The following is a 14,554-nucleotide window of genomic DNA, read 5'->3' as shown; positions in this document are numbered from 1 at the left end:
TCTGACACATGGCACCATCTGGTTTAAAAATGCGTAACCACGTACCGGTGCGGACAAAAGCAAACGGACCACTCTTTTTTCTTATGCTATTTTTCATGCATTGCATAATTGAAACTGGCAGTTGTAGTATGTGCAAACTGGTAATAGACGCCAGTGCCCTTTCACTTGGACAAATATTGTTTTTTGTCTCTAATAGTACAGGAGGTGCGATTTTAATGTGAATGGAAAGGCATGCTCCATTTATTTATGCCTGCACCTGTACAGTAGACTCTCAATAGTTTAAATTCCGAGCATTCAAAACAAGTTTCAAATTTTTTGCTTCGGTGGCTGCATTTTAGTGCATTTCAAAGCCATTTAATTTGTACTCTGGTTTCTGTTAATTCAAACGTTTTGTCTTGTTCCAAGCTCCTGGTGGTTAGTTCAGGTTTGCAGTACTGTGTAAGCTGAAATTCGGCCCCTCCAGTCGGTTAACTCGGACGTGGTGCAGAGTTGGGCCGTGTTGGGATCCAGAGGGCACTTCAAGCGATTTGAGGCATCTTACCACCACGTTTCATTTTCTGAAGTTTGCTACCAGGTCACAATGATAGCAGCCGTTTTCCACACGATAGAGATATGCCATTTCAGATGTTGATTGGCGTGTCACTGTGGATGTATTGCTCTTAGGGCACAACTGTTATGTGCCCGTTTTGCGGTCAAACCGCATTGCCGTTGGTGCTGTTGCCGGTGTAACAGAGCCACTTGTGGCTCATTTCTCGCAAGAAAAATAGGGCTTTGTAACTGTACACACACACACACACACACGCACACACGCGCACACATTCATTCATTTCTCAAATTCCTTGCCTCAGTATATCGCAGAAACAGTTAAATACTAGCAGCAGTCAAATTTTGCTTTAAGAAGTATTGTAATCATCCTTAGAATTATTTTTGCTATTTGAGACCGTTAGTGTTAATTAGCTCATTGCTAGGTTTTCGATGCCTTCCGCAGCAATATATCACCCATTGCGACAGGTGACCTTCATAGCATGTCCAGTTACGATGACCTGCCTGAGCCGACTTGGCTGTGTGCCACCGGCTGCAGGGCCAGTAGTGGTATAGCATGTTTCTGACAAAATCCTTGCTTTCACACCTCAGCTCAAACCTTCGCATTGCACACTCGTAGCTGTCTAGCGACCTTTTCAGAAGGCATCTCACTGTTTCGGTGCAAGTGTGCATTCGCCATGCACAAATACGGGCTTCTCTCGACCTGCCTGGTGATAGTATGGTAAAGCCTTCTTATGAGGATGCCGCTACCAGGAGGCCACTTACTATTTTGGAGTATTTTCGGCGGTGACGTTTTCTACAGAGAGCATCAAGATTTATTTGCGAAAAATTCTCATTGCTGTGTAGTTTTCACTGGGAAGCAGGTGGCTGCTGCCTTTTTTTTTTTTAATGATGCAAAGGGATTTTTTTGGTAGGCTTCTTTGTAGCCATTCAATGGTTTGCTCTTCTTATAAATCGAATGATTGCTCTAGTTTCTTGAGGTTCTGATTGACATGGTTTCATTTTATATTTGGAAACCAATGCATTACTGATAATTTTTATCAATTCAGCTAATTGGAGACAGCTGAGAGTAAATATATCTGCCTTTCAGTCATGCCTTATGTTGTGCTAATACATTTGCCTTATGGCTGTTAAAGAAATAGTTCCAAGGTGCTGTTTGTATGCATAGAAGCAAATCTCACTTTTAGACTTGGACGTTTCATGGTGCACTTAGGATAATTCAGTCTTCTGTTGTAAGCCAGATAAAAACCCATGGCCCCATGAAGTTTGAATCAATGAGAGTCGATCAATAGACTTCCAATAATTCGAACTCGAATATTCAATATTTTCGCTTAACTCAAGCAAATTTCAGACGTTGGATGATGGCTGCATTTTCTGTGCATTTTAAAGCTTAATTTGTGCTTCGATTTCTTTTAAATTCACAGAATTTCTACTTTTTGTTTTGCTCCGGACCTCCGCAGTGGCTCGGTGGATAAAGGGAGTTTGCATGAAGCAATGCATGCTGGGTAATCCGCCATGATGTTGTCGTTGGCAGCAGATGACTCAGCACGGCACTGCCACACAAACTCGTCTGCATGGTCGCGTAGTGCGCGCAGACGATGCTGGCGCGATTGAACTGGCCGACTGCAGGTCGGCCAGTTCGATCGCCAGGAAGATTGCAAAAATACGTCTGCACAAGGGCAAGAAGGCAAATGATTCCTCTAGCGACGCTTACGCGAATGGCTTACACAGGCCAACACACGTGAGATCGACGCTAATCCGGGCAAGTATTAAACTACTCGCCAAAATTGAAATCATGAATGTCTGCGATGTCGACAGGCGGCCAGGTCCAGACACATAGTGCAGTCATTCGTTCGCGCTTGAAGAAGCGTAGAACTGAACAGGTCCGCGTCGCACTGCTTTGCATTTCTCCATAGCATGCCTGATTTTTCGGGCACAGCGTCGACGCATACGTTCCTCAGGAATCTGACTACAATCGCATGCACGTAAGAGCAGCGCGCGAAAAGCCGCGTGTTTACTCGGTGGACCATCGAAAACGACAACGCGCTTGCTCAATTCGGCCTGGCTGCACTGCCTGCTGTCTGCTGTCAGTAAAAACATCATGGCGGATTGCCCAGCATGCATTGCTTCGTGCAAGCTCCCTATATGGTGCTCGTCTGCTGTACCATGTGGGATCTAATACCGACCATGGTGGCTGCTTTTCGATAGAGGCGAAAAGAAAGGCGCCCGTGTGCTCTGCGATGTCAGTGCACGTTAAAGAACCCCAGATTGTTTAAATTTCCAGAGCCCTCATGGCCAGAGTCGCTTTCGTACATTAAACCACATAAGCCAAATCAAGCCTTTTCTGTCTTGCTTGAGTGCTCTTGGATTGCAAAAGATAAGGGGTCGAGGTCAAGTTTGTCAAGTTTTGCAACACAGTGCAAGGTGAAAATTCAACCCCTTCAAGCAGTTAATTCGAGTACGGTTCGTAGGGTGTCCGCTCCACACTGCAAGTGATCACAAGTGACTCATTGTCATTTTTTAGTTTCTTGAACTTTGCTATGCTAGCCCTTGACAGTGGTGGCTATCAGCCCCATATTGGCGAGATAAGCCCAGGTGCATGCGGTTTCATGCTCTGATTGGCATTCTGTTTCTTGCATTGGGGATTTTTGTTCGTTTTAGCAAAAGAAGGTGGCTCGTTGTCGGGCGCATACGTGCATTTTTCTCGCTTCTGTTTGTGTGGTTCTTCTTGCATACTGAAACATTCGCTTATCACAAGCTGCTGGCTGTTAATGGGGTCAGGCCATCCCTACATGGATGGCGTCACTTGTGAGGAGGCTTCACCATGTCGTACCTTCAGTGGAAGCCGCAGAAGATTTTGCTATTTGAGGAGCAGTCCTGCTTCTATAATCCTTACATTTGGCATGCAGTACAGTATGAATCAATAAAAAAAAATAATTTTTATGCCATTTTCACTCAAAATCTGGCAACCATTTTTTTCATTTCATCCGTTAAATTTGCTGTGGTGCGAAACATTGTTTTTTCTTTTTTTTGTTGTTGTTGTTTTTTTTAGAGAGCAGCTCTTATGTGCCTATTCAGCGGTGGAGCCGCGACGCCGTTGGTGACTTGCCGGTTTAACCGAGCGATAGAGAGAATGAGCCACAGGAGACTAACGAGCCAAAAAAAATTGGTCAAAAGAAAAATCTTTGGCTCGCAAGAAAAATGAAGTGCTTTGTAACTGCACACACTCACACGCATCTTCTTTGCCTCAGTATATTGCAAAAGCGCTTATACCTGTGCTCAAATTTCACATTTAAGGGGTGTTGTAATTGTCCTTAGGATGCGACCTTCAGATAATTTTTGCCTATTTATTTTTGCTCCTTTATATTTCAGAGCCATTATGCATTGTTTATATATATATATATATATATATCCAGTTAGAGACCACTGGTTGGATAAGCACGAGTATATATTCTGTTGTACTTGTTGTAGTGTTTGCAAAAGTTTTCAGACCACTTTGTATGCACGGATTTATCCATAAAGCATGCACATTGAGTCAAATAATTTTAAAGTGCACTTGTGGTAAATGAAACAAAAACTTGCGAGTCTCCTGAATTGTAAACTTTGAATATTAATTCAAAGTTTCTGCTGTAACTGGCTACATTCATTGGTAGAAGTGACATTTGTCTTCCATTATGGATTGCTGCACATGCTTTCTTTTTCACCTTATGCTTTTGTGGACATTGCTGTGTAGATGCGATCTGTAACACCTGTCCAGTGCGACAGTCAGTGTTGCCTGTTGGATCACGTTCAGGTCGGGAGCCGGAGTTTCATCGCAACTGTAATCTACTAACACTAAGCAGCGCAGTCCAAATAAAGCTGCACCTTGACTTTTGCAGCCATAGTGTAGCTTTAGAAACAATATATGGCTGCTTTGAGCCATTCGTCTTACATGCAGGAAAAGTTCATGGTACATATTGTGGTAATGTATGAAGGGTTGGTTGGTTTATTTCCTAACTTGAGGCACTGCTAACGGAGACTAAGTAAAAGCATAACCTAGGTACCATGGGATTAGTTTTGATGCGACTAGTAGTTTGAATGAATTGGCAGCACACTACTTTGGTGAGAGCACCTGCGGAGTTGTGATTACATGCTTCTGAAGTGGTTGAATGCACCCTCTCTTTTTTTTTTTTTCTTTCTCTCTCTCTGATAGCAGTGGCAAAGTGGAATGCCAGCTGAGGGCTGGTCGTCTGCAGATGGCCAGTGGCAGCAGGGCTACGGCTCGCAGCTGGACCCGACTCCACCAGCAGGCCATTATGAAGGTGCCTCCTTGACTGGGTATGCTCCACCCGATGGGCTTCTGGAGCAGCAACCAGGCCAAGACCAGCCTGCAGCCTCCTCAGGGGAGAATGTGGCGGGTGACATGCCTTCCATGGCGTACTCTTCCCAAGGTGGCTCTGAAGGTTGGTGCGCACTTGTCTAGAATAAATAGTTTGGCATGAAGCTTTACAGTAGGCAACTGATTTTTCGGACTCCAGAAATTCAGGGTTGCTTTACCGAGACACCATCATGCACCACAGAGGAACATGCACATATTGACGATCGATATTTTACAACTTCTTGGAGGTGAAAAGTTCAGTCTTTTGGACAGAAATAAATTTAACGCTGTGAATAGTGTTTTTGTGTTTTTCTTTTTAAACTAGAGTTTGTTTTCTTCAATTAAGCATAGGTACAAATATCCTTTGCTGTGGCCACTAACTTGTCCTTTGCGGCCATGAAAGACGCCATCTCAGGTTTCAATGGAGTCGACCAGCCGAACTGTCTTGAATAGTTCTGGCTACTTGCTTCCCACGGTTGCCACTCGATTTAATGCACAGATATATTAAGATCTGTATCCTTTCTGGAGGAATCAAAAAGTTAAAGTTCTGAGCTTGGATGATGGACTGCAAGACAAAAATACAGGTAGAAGTTTACTTCTAAAATACTTCTAAAAACCTTGGTGTCATATTCTTGCAGTCTGCCCTGAATGAGAGGTGCACATGTTGACAACAGTAAGAGAACTGCCACAAGCCCAAACATGGAATGTTGTGCTGTTTATGCATGGTCTCGCGTTGCGGGTTGCTTGTTATGGTTCTAAAGGTGGTCAGTACCTCCTTATGCAGCAAGAAAACCTGCCTAACCAAGTAACGGCCTTAAGCTTTTCAATCTGCAATGGCTTGTCTGAGTTCACAGGTCAGTGCCTGAAAAGTCCACGGTACTAAATTCCTTAGGTGTTGTAGCCTAAGTTCCTGATTTCATCCCTTCCTTAGTTTTTACTTGTGGCCTGCTATAATAGGCACTGATTAGCATGCTGGTTGTAGCATGTGTGACAGAAATACTGACCTTTTCAGCTAAGCCAAATTTCAGAAAATGATTTTGGCATACTTTGTAGGTGTTCTTCAGTTTAAATTGACTGTCTTGCAGCACTGCGGATTTGAATGGCATTTTTATGCCATATATACTTGAGCCACCTTTAGTCTCACAATGTTTCAGTGTGTTCTGAGCCGCTGCTCTTTAGTTTCACTTGAAAAACACGAGCCACGCAGACACATTGAGATGGGGCCAATGGACATCGTTAGGCTTGCACGTCATTGGAATCTAACCTTCGCCAACAGGATTCTAACTGGCTCGCCATTTAGGTGCAATATGAGTTGACCAATTGAATGTTGTGTTTAATTATTGTGCAACCATAATGTAGTGATGTAATTGATGTGTGCAAATGTGATTTGAGCTCCTGTGCCACATTGCATCTGCCAGAATGTTTTGTGGGGACAGCCTGTGCCGACGTTGCGAGTGCGTTTCACTCTGCGCATTCAGATTTTCAGACCAAAACAATTGCAGCCACTCTCCTAAAGTCTGAACAATCTTGGGCAGCGCAACCGGTGGTGAAAATAACTGCTAGGCACGACCCATTGCATGTAGCTGCTGGGCTTACACTTTGCCACATGTTTCAGTTGGGCAACATGGGGGCACCAGTGCTCTGCCGTTTATTTTAAGAATTGAAGATTGGGGAGGTTTTACTCTCTGTGGGGATATGCGATCTCTTGGTGATGAAAGGGGCACCCATGCATGGAAAGGGGCACCCATGCATGCATGGAGGGGCACTCGTGCATGCACCCATGCATGCACGACAGAAATGCAGCTGCTGAAATAGAGTGCACAGTTTCAACAGCTTTGAAAGTGACAGGAAGAGTGCCAGAAGAGTTAGATAGGGAGAACATTATGGAAGAATCATACAAAAAAACATCCCTGTTGCATTGCTATAGCATTGTTATTATTAGAAGCTGCGGTTGGCCATCATGTTTAATGTGGTATATGGAAAAAAAGCCCACTTGCAGGATTTTGTAGGAGGTTCCCAGAGCATCTGATGGCTTAGATTGCAGAATGCAACCAGTCCATGGCAATAAATAACAAAGAAAGCCAAGAGGGCATTTTCATACGGGCCCACCTCAGTGGTGCAGTGGTTAGGGCACTCGACTGCTGTTCCCAAAGACTCAGGAAAAAATCCCAATCGTGGCGACCGCAGCAAGGCACCCATGAGCTGTGCGATATCAGTGCACATAAGGAACCCCAGGCAGCTTAAATATCCGTAGGCCTCGTTTACGGCATCCCCTATAGCCTGAGTTGCTTTGGGACGTCAAACCCCATAACTCAAACCAAACCAATTTTTGTACCATTTTTACATTTTTTAAACTTGATATTTGGGTAATTTGCTCAGATATTGTTTCTTCGGCACTGCCAGATTTTTGAGTCCGCAGTATTAGATCTGGTTCTTTAGAAATTCAAAATTGTCGATTTCCTGAATCCTCTCAAAATTTCAAATATTTTTGCACTTCTGCTATTGTGCTGTTGTATTTTTCCTATTTTTCCTTGTTCTTCTCAGAATTATTGGTTGGGAAGCATCGTGTTCGTCTGCTTGTGGTCTTTTCTTTTTTTTTGTCATTTTTCTCAGATTCTGAAGTATTTCGTCCTAAGAACCCTGCTAAGGGCCACAACAGATGCTTTCTTTTCTGATGTCCTGAGGAGCAGTCGTTGTGGGGGACTAACATTGCCTTGTTGTCATGAGGAAAGAAGCCTTTGGAAGGGAGTTATGTGTGACTATAAGCTAGCCATAAATAGTGATGAGTGGGAGGCCCAGTTTGATGGCCTGTGGTAGGCTTTGCTAGGGCCAAGTCTTCGTTGTCGTGTGAAATCAACTTTAGTGGCTTGACAGCTTGGCTTCTGAAGGCAGGCCACGTAATATCATGCTGCTGCATGAGTTATTTTTCTCCTCCGTGATTTCCGTAATTCATCCGTCTTCACAAGTAGCACCTCTGTTTCATGCATGTGGGCATGTTCTTGTGCGCAGACGTTCTGGAGGGCTCTCAGCAACAGCAGCAGCAGCAGCAGCATCTTGAAACCGCCTCGGGAGATGATGGCACGGTGTCAATGTTCTTTCAAGACGGTGGCGCTGCTGGTGATGGTCCAGAGGAGGAAAGAGGGGCCAAGGAAAGCAGGGAAGGAGGACCGGCCACTCACAGTCAGCATGTAGCTCAAGAGATTCCACAAGAGTCTCCAAGTGCGATAAATCCTCAGTCTCACGAGCAGCAGACAGTAGCCGGAGTAGCACAAGATGGTGGTGCTGCTGTAGTGCACGAGCCAGTCTCTGAAGTGGTGCCCGCAGCTAGTAGCGATGGTTAGTATGCCTGTCTCATGTCCTCTGCTGCTGTGGTAACTGCTTGTTTGAGAGTACAGTTGTGGCCTTAAAGGGAAACTAAAGGCAAATGCTGTTGAACCCCACAGTATTGAAAACTTTCAGTGCGAATTTTTTTTCGACGGAACATTGGCCCGGACCAGTGTTCGTTGCATTCAATATATCTAATTTATCTCAAAGGCCAGTCTGTCTTGAAGCCTGTTTACATTTTTATTCTCCTCTTTTCTTCTTTGCTTTTGACAGAGTCTGTGAACCAAGAGGTACTAGAGCCTGTGATGCGGCCTGAACCACAAGAGGTGAGATTTTATTGGGCACATATTTTATTTCGTTTGCCTATTTACATATTTATCTGAAGGAAGATGAGGAAGAAAAGGCTGTATTGGGGCAGCTCAATGAGGCCTTGACCTCGTTTTACAAACTACGGTATAGAAACATACCATATTTACACGATTGTTGGTCGACTCGATTGTAAGTTGACACCCCAAATTGCATGGCCAGAAAACAAAAAGCGTACTAGAGGATGCCTTTCACAACGAAAATTTATTGGCTAGCTGGACTACTTGTCCCCAATTTTGATCGCATATTTTGGTGATATACACTGCAAGCTTGGCCTTCAGCTCTGGAAAGCGTCCTGACTGTGGCCCACAGAAGCCTCTTTGCTTGGCACCACTGTTGAAATTTTGCCTCACTGCCACTGCCGCGTAATTCCGTCTCCTCAACTGTAGGGTCCCGCCACTTCTTTCTCCTCACTGGTTGCCTCTCAGCGGGTTAAACGGCGATTGTTACCGAGAGGTGTCTCTGAACGCAACCTAAAGGTAACATACACTCACTGAAGGCAGGAAATGATTACGGGGAAGGTAATTGATTAGTGTTACCATTGTCATGCCATCACCTCGTGGCTCTGTTCGAGGCTGGTTTTGCGGCTATTAAGAAATAAAAACATACGATAATATAAACAAAAGGGGAACATGCCCCAGGAGAGGTCTTGGTAGCTTATTTTAAAGTTGCGATTAAAAAAAAAAAATTCAGAAAGAAAGTTGCACTTACAGCATTCGAAAAGATGTTTTATTCGCTCATTGCTCAGGTAAGCAGTGTCAATTCATTGCGCCACTGAATCAACGAGTATGGCAGGCTTTAAATCCACTCTTATTCATTTTTACAATATTTCCACTATCTGTCGCCAGGTGACGCTGCTTAGAGGACCCTACCGTTGAGAGAACGGAATCACGCGCCACTGCCACTCCCGCATAACCTGTTTAGGAGCTTCGAACTTGCAGCCCACTGTGCAGTAAATGTTAGTCGCCCTCGACCACTGCAGTGAATGAGCGCCGAATGCTTTTTGGACCGGAGACCTCATGACAGCCATCAAGTACTCCAGGCTGCACTAAAGAATAAATGATCGGTGTCGGCTCTTCCAACAACCATCGGCACTCCCTGGAAGTGCTGCTATGTCACCTGACCTGTTGCCTGTTGCGCCTGACATACCAAAAGCGAGTTTCTCCGCGAGTGGAATACCGGCCATCCCATAAACTATTGACACTCGGTATGTGCAATAAAGGTAAAAAAAAAAGGGAAAAAATTTTAAACGAGATGCACTCAGAGTAACTGAGTGTTACACTTAGAGCTGTAGCGTTCCTGATATATTGTTTGCCTTGCTCTTATTGGCAGGGCCATGCTTTGGTTTCGATTGTAAGTTGCTCCCCCACTTCGGATGTTAACATTTAAGAAAGCAGATTGACTTACAATCATGGAAATACAGTATGTAACAACATAACAATGGAGACGTACAGAAGCGGATCGTGGTTGAGGATTGCGCTATGCTTTGCCTGTTGTCACTTACGGACGGAACTTGAGGAGTGCCGTAGTTCAGGATCTTTAATGCTGATCTTTTGCTGATTATTCGGACTGCGTTACGGGTCCCACTATGTGTAAAAATCGATTTGGGACTGTATACAGCATAAAATTTAAAATTAAAGACTATGAGGTACTACTCCTTGCAGTAATGAAAATCTGTAGAGCGTAATTGTATGTGCCAACCCTGGCAATTTGCCCAGTAGACTTCCGATTTTTGATCGAACTTTCCACTTGTATCATCACTTCTGTAAATGTCCCAAACGAGTGGGATCTGTCTGCGTAAGAACAAAATTTTCACCGAAAAACCTGCAGCTGCATTCTAATCACTGGCATCACCTTCAGAGGCCACACTATCACCAACATCACGTAAGCAGTCAATCAAGGTGAAATTAAGCCATAGCCACAGTAGCTGTGACTGGTTGCATAACGGCTTTAATCGGGGATGGTGTGGTGGTCGTTTCTTGTTGGTGGCAGTTTGCAGCCGATGCAACCGCAATAGATGTAGAAGCTTCACTGGCTTTGCCTTTGATCTCGGCTGAGCGGCGCCTCTCGGCACGCCTGGTGTTGTATGGACGTTGCTGCAGCTTTGCTCAAGCGTCTTGTCACCTGATCCTCCTTTATCACGGTCAGGTGCGTGCCTTGTGTTATTGAGCTGTGCTGTGCTATGCCCAATGATGGCGTGATAGCTTATGTTTCAGAACCATTGCAGCCAACAACAGTCATGGGCAGAATTGTGTCTAATGGGGCTATAGTTTCGCATTAAACTAAAACAGCACGCCGGCAGTGCCAAGAGCACACGGCAGCAGCATACAGACGTCTCCCCCTGCTTCCCCCACCGTTGGCACGAATAAATAAAAATCTTCCGACTTTTGATCTCGCCAGGTTGGCAGATATGTGTAGTGCACCTTTACAGCTTCCTCAAACTCTTGTCGACTGAATAGATTTGGAAACTGATAGCTCCATGATCGAGAGTGCTTCTAAATCAATGTTTTATTGCTTCAAAGTGCTCCAGATCCAGATGTGCTGCTCTTCAACCAATGCTTCTCTGAAGGGGTAATCGGTGGTATAGTCTGCTATAAGCGATTACCGTAGGTTAGGTGCAAAGAAAACCTGGGAAAGGGGGGTTGGGGGAGCGTTGGTATTGAGGCACGTGCAGATTTAGCTACTTGAAAAGTGCTGCGGTTGCTTGCAGGGGCTGCCATTGCATGTGGAAGTGAGTACTGCTGGTGGCGAGGAAACAGCGCTTGCAATGCCATCTGGACCCGAGGGCAGGAGCCAGTGCCCTGCTCCTTCCAAGAAGGCAGTGATCCGGGCTCGCCAGGGTGGGGCCTTCAAGCCGCCCGCCCTGGTCCGACAGGGCTCATCCACTGAGACAGGTAAGTGGGGGGAGTTGCACACCACCTAGGGAGGGCGGGCAGGGTTTGGGCTCATCTCACAACAGCAACCAGCTTTTGTAAAGATGTAGGAAGAGAGTAGCGAATTGCGTTGCTATACTGCGTGCCAGTGGCAAGACATCCTTTGGCAGGGCATTTTTAACAGAGATGCTGGTGCTGTTTTTGAGCTTTCAGTCTGATTTGGGATGAACTGAAATTGCTTTTTCAGCAGCAGTGATGCTGGTAACGTCAGTTGTGGTATTCCGCGCTATTTGAGGGAAAAAAGAATTTGACTGAACAAGGTGCCAGATGGGAAAATGCTAGAAGGGTGCTGAAAAGGGAGCAAGGTGGATTTTTAAACTTGTGCACAGTTAGTTATTGTGACTTTCTTTTGGTACGAATAAATCTTCTGACTTTTGATCTTGGCGGGTTGGTGGATGCTTGTCCATGCTTTTGCCAACTTAATGGATGCTTTGAGCATCACGTAATGTGAGAAAGATAGCTGGTAGCAAGAGGTGTCATTTCATGCTGCATAAAATGTGAATAGCTAGGTATGTATTACTGTTGTTTCCTCTAGACAGTGTGTAAAGCAGCAGTGGCGGCTGTTAGAGGGGCTGTGAGCTCAACTGGTGAGCTTTCTCTCGCTTGTATGTGGATACTGATGCCTCCTAACTGTTGCTGAGTTTCTTTGCAAATAAACTCCGAAAAGTTTGAAATAAAAGTTCGGGAGAAAAATTTAAAGGGAAGCCTTCTGTTAGTAGGGTTCGCAAGCCACAACTCACCTGACAACAAACAAAGAACCGTAAGTGCTGGTTTATTGTGAGCCAAAGCAAAGCAGCAGGGCAGGTGCTGCAGCAGTGTGCTCCCCCTACCATGTTAGCATGCAAGCAACTGAGTGTCCTGTGCATAGAATGCAGCACTCTACAATGTAGGAAGCACCTTTAATAAAGCAACAGCACGCCATCCTTAGCCTGACATCGTGACAAAAGTAACGGGGCCAATGGCGTCGTGGCCGTCAAGACGAAATGCTGCCTCCATCTTCATCTCGAGGTCTTGCTGTCGCTGGGCTGCTGCTGCAGTGCCGGCAATGATGGCGTCCTCCGAGGCACGGTTCTGGGATGCCGCAGAGGCCGGACTGGGGAACTGCTATGTCCTCCAGCGGCATCTGCATGCCGGCAGAGCCCACTGGAAACCCCTGCTCTGTCAGCCACTCGCTTGGCCATTGACAAGTATCGCCACTGCAACAGCGTACATGCTTGTGCCACCATTTGCGCAAAACTCTGCGTTTAGGCGGAGTCGCACACTCGGGTGCGCTTTCATTGATAGGCAGCGTTCAAGTTCTGCGTCCTTGCATGCACAAACCATGCAGCATCCCACAAACAACTATGGAGGGACGTGGATCCCCACAAGTTCCATAGTACACTGCAGGAATCTCATGGTGTGGCTGCTGCTGTCGGAGAAAATATTCTAATATTAAGCCATGCTTGAAGATCTATTGTTTTTGAATAGGTTTAATATACTTTTATGTGCCTTGTCTTTTTAGCTGCAGAGCTGGTCATAGTGGCATTGCGCAACAAAAGTTAAGCCCTTCATGTGCTGTGAGTGACGCATGGGCAGTTACATACAGTAGAATCCCGATGATACAGATCTGGTTTTTACGAATATGTGCTAAGTCTACCCGCATGCATGAGCCGCGACCACAAATTCGTCCACTACGCTCAGCCTGCACATCATTGACCCTGCGGTCGCCATTTTGATGATTAGAAATTTCGGATGATACTAATTTTTCCACCACCCCGTGAAATTTTGTATCATTGAGATTCTACTGTGTCTCGTGTGAGGGGGAAAGGGGCAGGTGGGGTCCCCCGCATTTAGAGTAAATGGTGTGTTCTCGCATTTATTATGGACTTGCATTGGGCTGTCGTGATCATTAGTGACCTACCTATCGCATGCTCGGGCTTGGGCTTTATGATGCAGCTGTTAAAACATATGAATAGGCCTAATTGATGGCATCCTATCCTTACTCAACTCTAAGTGCCCCCTTTTTCATGATCACGATAGCCAAAGCTAGGGGGATGCTTAGATTTGAATAAAAAATGACCCCCTCCCCCATCTTTTCGTGAGGATATCTCAATGAGATGGTTGCAAGTAATAACAATTTGGCGAACATCCAAAAGGAATAGATGCAGACCGTGAACCCATTGCTTGTCTCTGGTGCTCGGTCGCTCTCACTGCCATGAGAGTCAGCCGCACTGCTTGAGCCACTGCTCTCAGTATGCCACAGCAGGTCGTCTTCTGTTCCGTCAAAGTGGTTTCTCATTGAACACTTCTGACTTGGCCACAACGACGACTTGGACCTGCTTCCAGGCATCTGAAATCTATCTTGCGATGGTTGAAGGGGACGCTTTTGCACCTTTCCTTTCAGTGTCTTCTTTCGGTCAGGGTTCTGCACCCACTCTTTGTACTCTGGTCGAAGATTATCTTTAAAATGTTAGTTGACTGAAATGTGAAGGGGTGACGGCACTGGCGTCATGCTTCCTGAATCACAACCAAGTCGCACTTGCTTTTCTGTAGCTTAGTTTTTTCCTTCGGTGTAAGACGGCTGCGAAACACATCCAACATAAGCATTGACCGCGTGCTGCAGGTTCGTTGAACAATGCTTCCACAAGAAGGTACCACACGACTCGAATCCAATCGGACATCAGCTCTGCTGTCAGTGACCTTTCCCCCTGGCCTCTTACGATGGCATCCTTGGGAAGATATTCACTTTTCAGCATATTTTTCCTTGTAAAGATGGTGTATGATGGAAGCTTTTAGCTGTCAGTTGTTATGCACAGCTTCACTGTAACATGGTGCTCCTGTTGTCATCACCTTTACTTCTCAGGCTCCTGCTTCATTACCTGTGCATGTCAGAATGCACTGGTTTCTCATCAGGGTTACCACTCGGCCAAGTTCGTAGCTGTGTTCTCGGCAGAGCTTCATCATATAAGCTGGAAAGGAATATAAATGTTTCCTTGAAATTGGCCTGCAGCTTCTGGAATATAGAAAATCCGCTTGTCTTCATTCCCCTGGC

The 14,554-nt window shown here is 45.5% G+C and overlaps 1 protein-coding gene across 6 annotated transcripts in view; it reads left to right on the top strand.

The window, feature by feature from the left end:
* The window catches only part of LOC146183160 (uncharacterized), a 150,895-nt gene that overhangs the window by 20,923 nt on the left and 115,418 nt on the right, over window positions 1-14,554 (top strand). For 5 of the 6 annotated variants that reach the window (XM_084609061.1, XM_084609059.1, XM_084609062.1 and 2 more), the window contains 4 exons: window positions 4,736-4,985; window positions 7,910-8,236; window positions 8,498-8,550; window positions 11,301-11,484. In XM_084609061.1, coding sequence (XP_084465187.1) covers window positions 4,736-4,985; window positions 7,910-8,236; window positions 8,498-8,550; window positions 11,301-11,484 — 814 coding nt within the window. The remainder of the gene's footprint in view (window positions 1-4,735; window positions 4,986-7,909; window positions 8,237-8,497; window positions 8,551-11,300; window positions 11,485-14,554) is intronic. The other variant, XM_084609058.1, reaches the window with a different exon arrangement.

This window comes from Amblyomma maculatum, chromosome 7 (genome assembly GCF_055883805.1).
Source record: "Amblyomma maculatum isolate TAMU_Amacu chromosome 7, ASM5588380v1, whole genome shotgun sequence".
Lineage (NCBI taxonomy): Eukaryota > Metazoa > Arthropoda > Arachnida > Ixodida > Ixodidae > Amblyomma > Amblyomma maculatum.
Note: the sequence above shows the minus strand (reverse complement) of the source record. Positions and strands in the feature narration are given on the sequence as shown.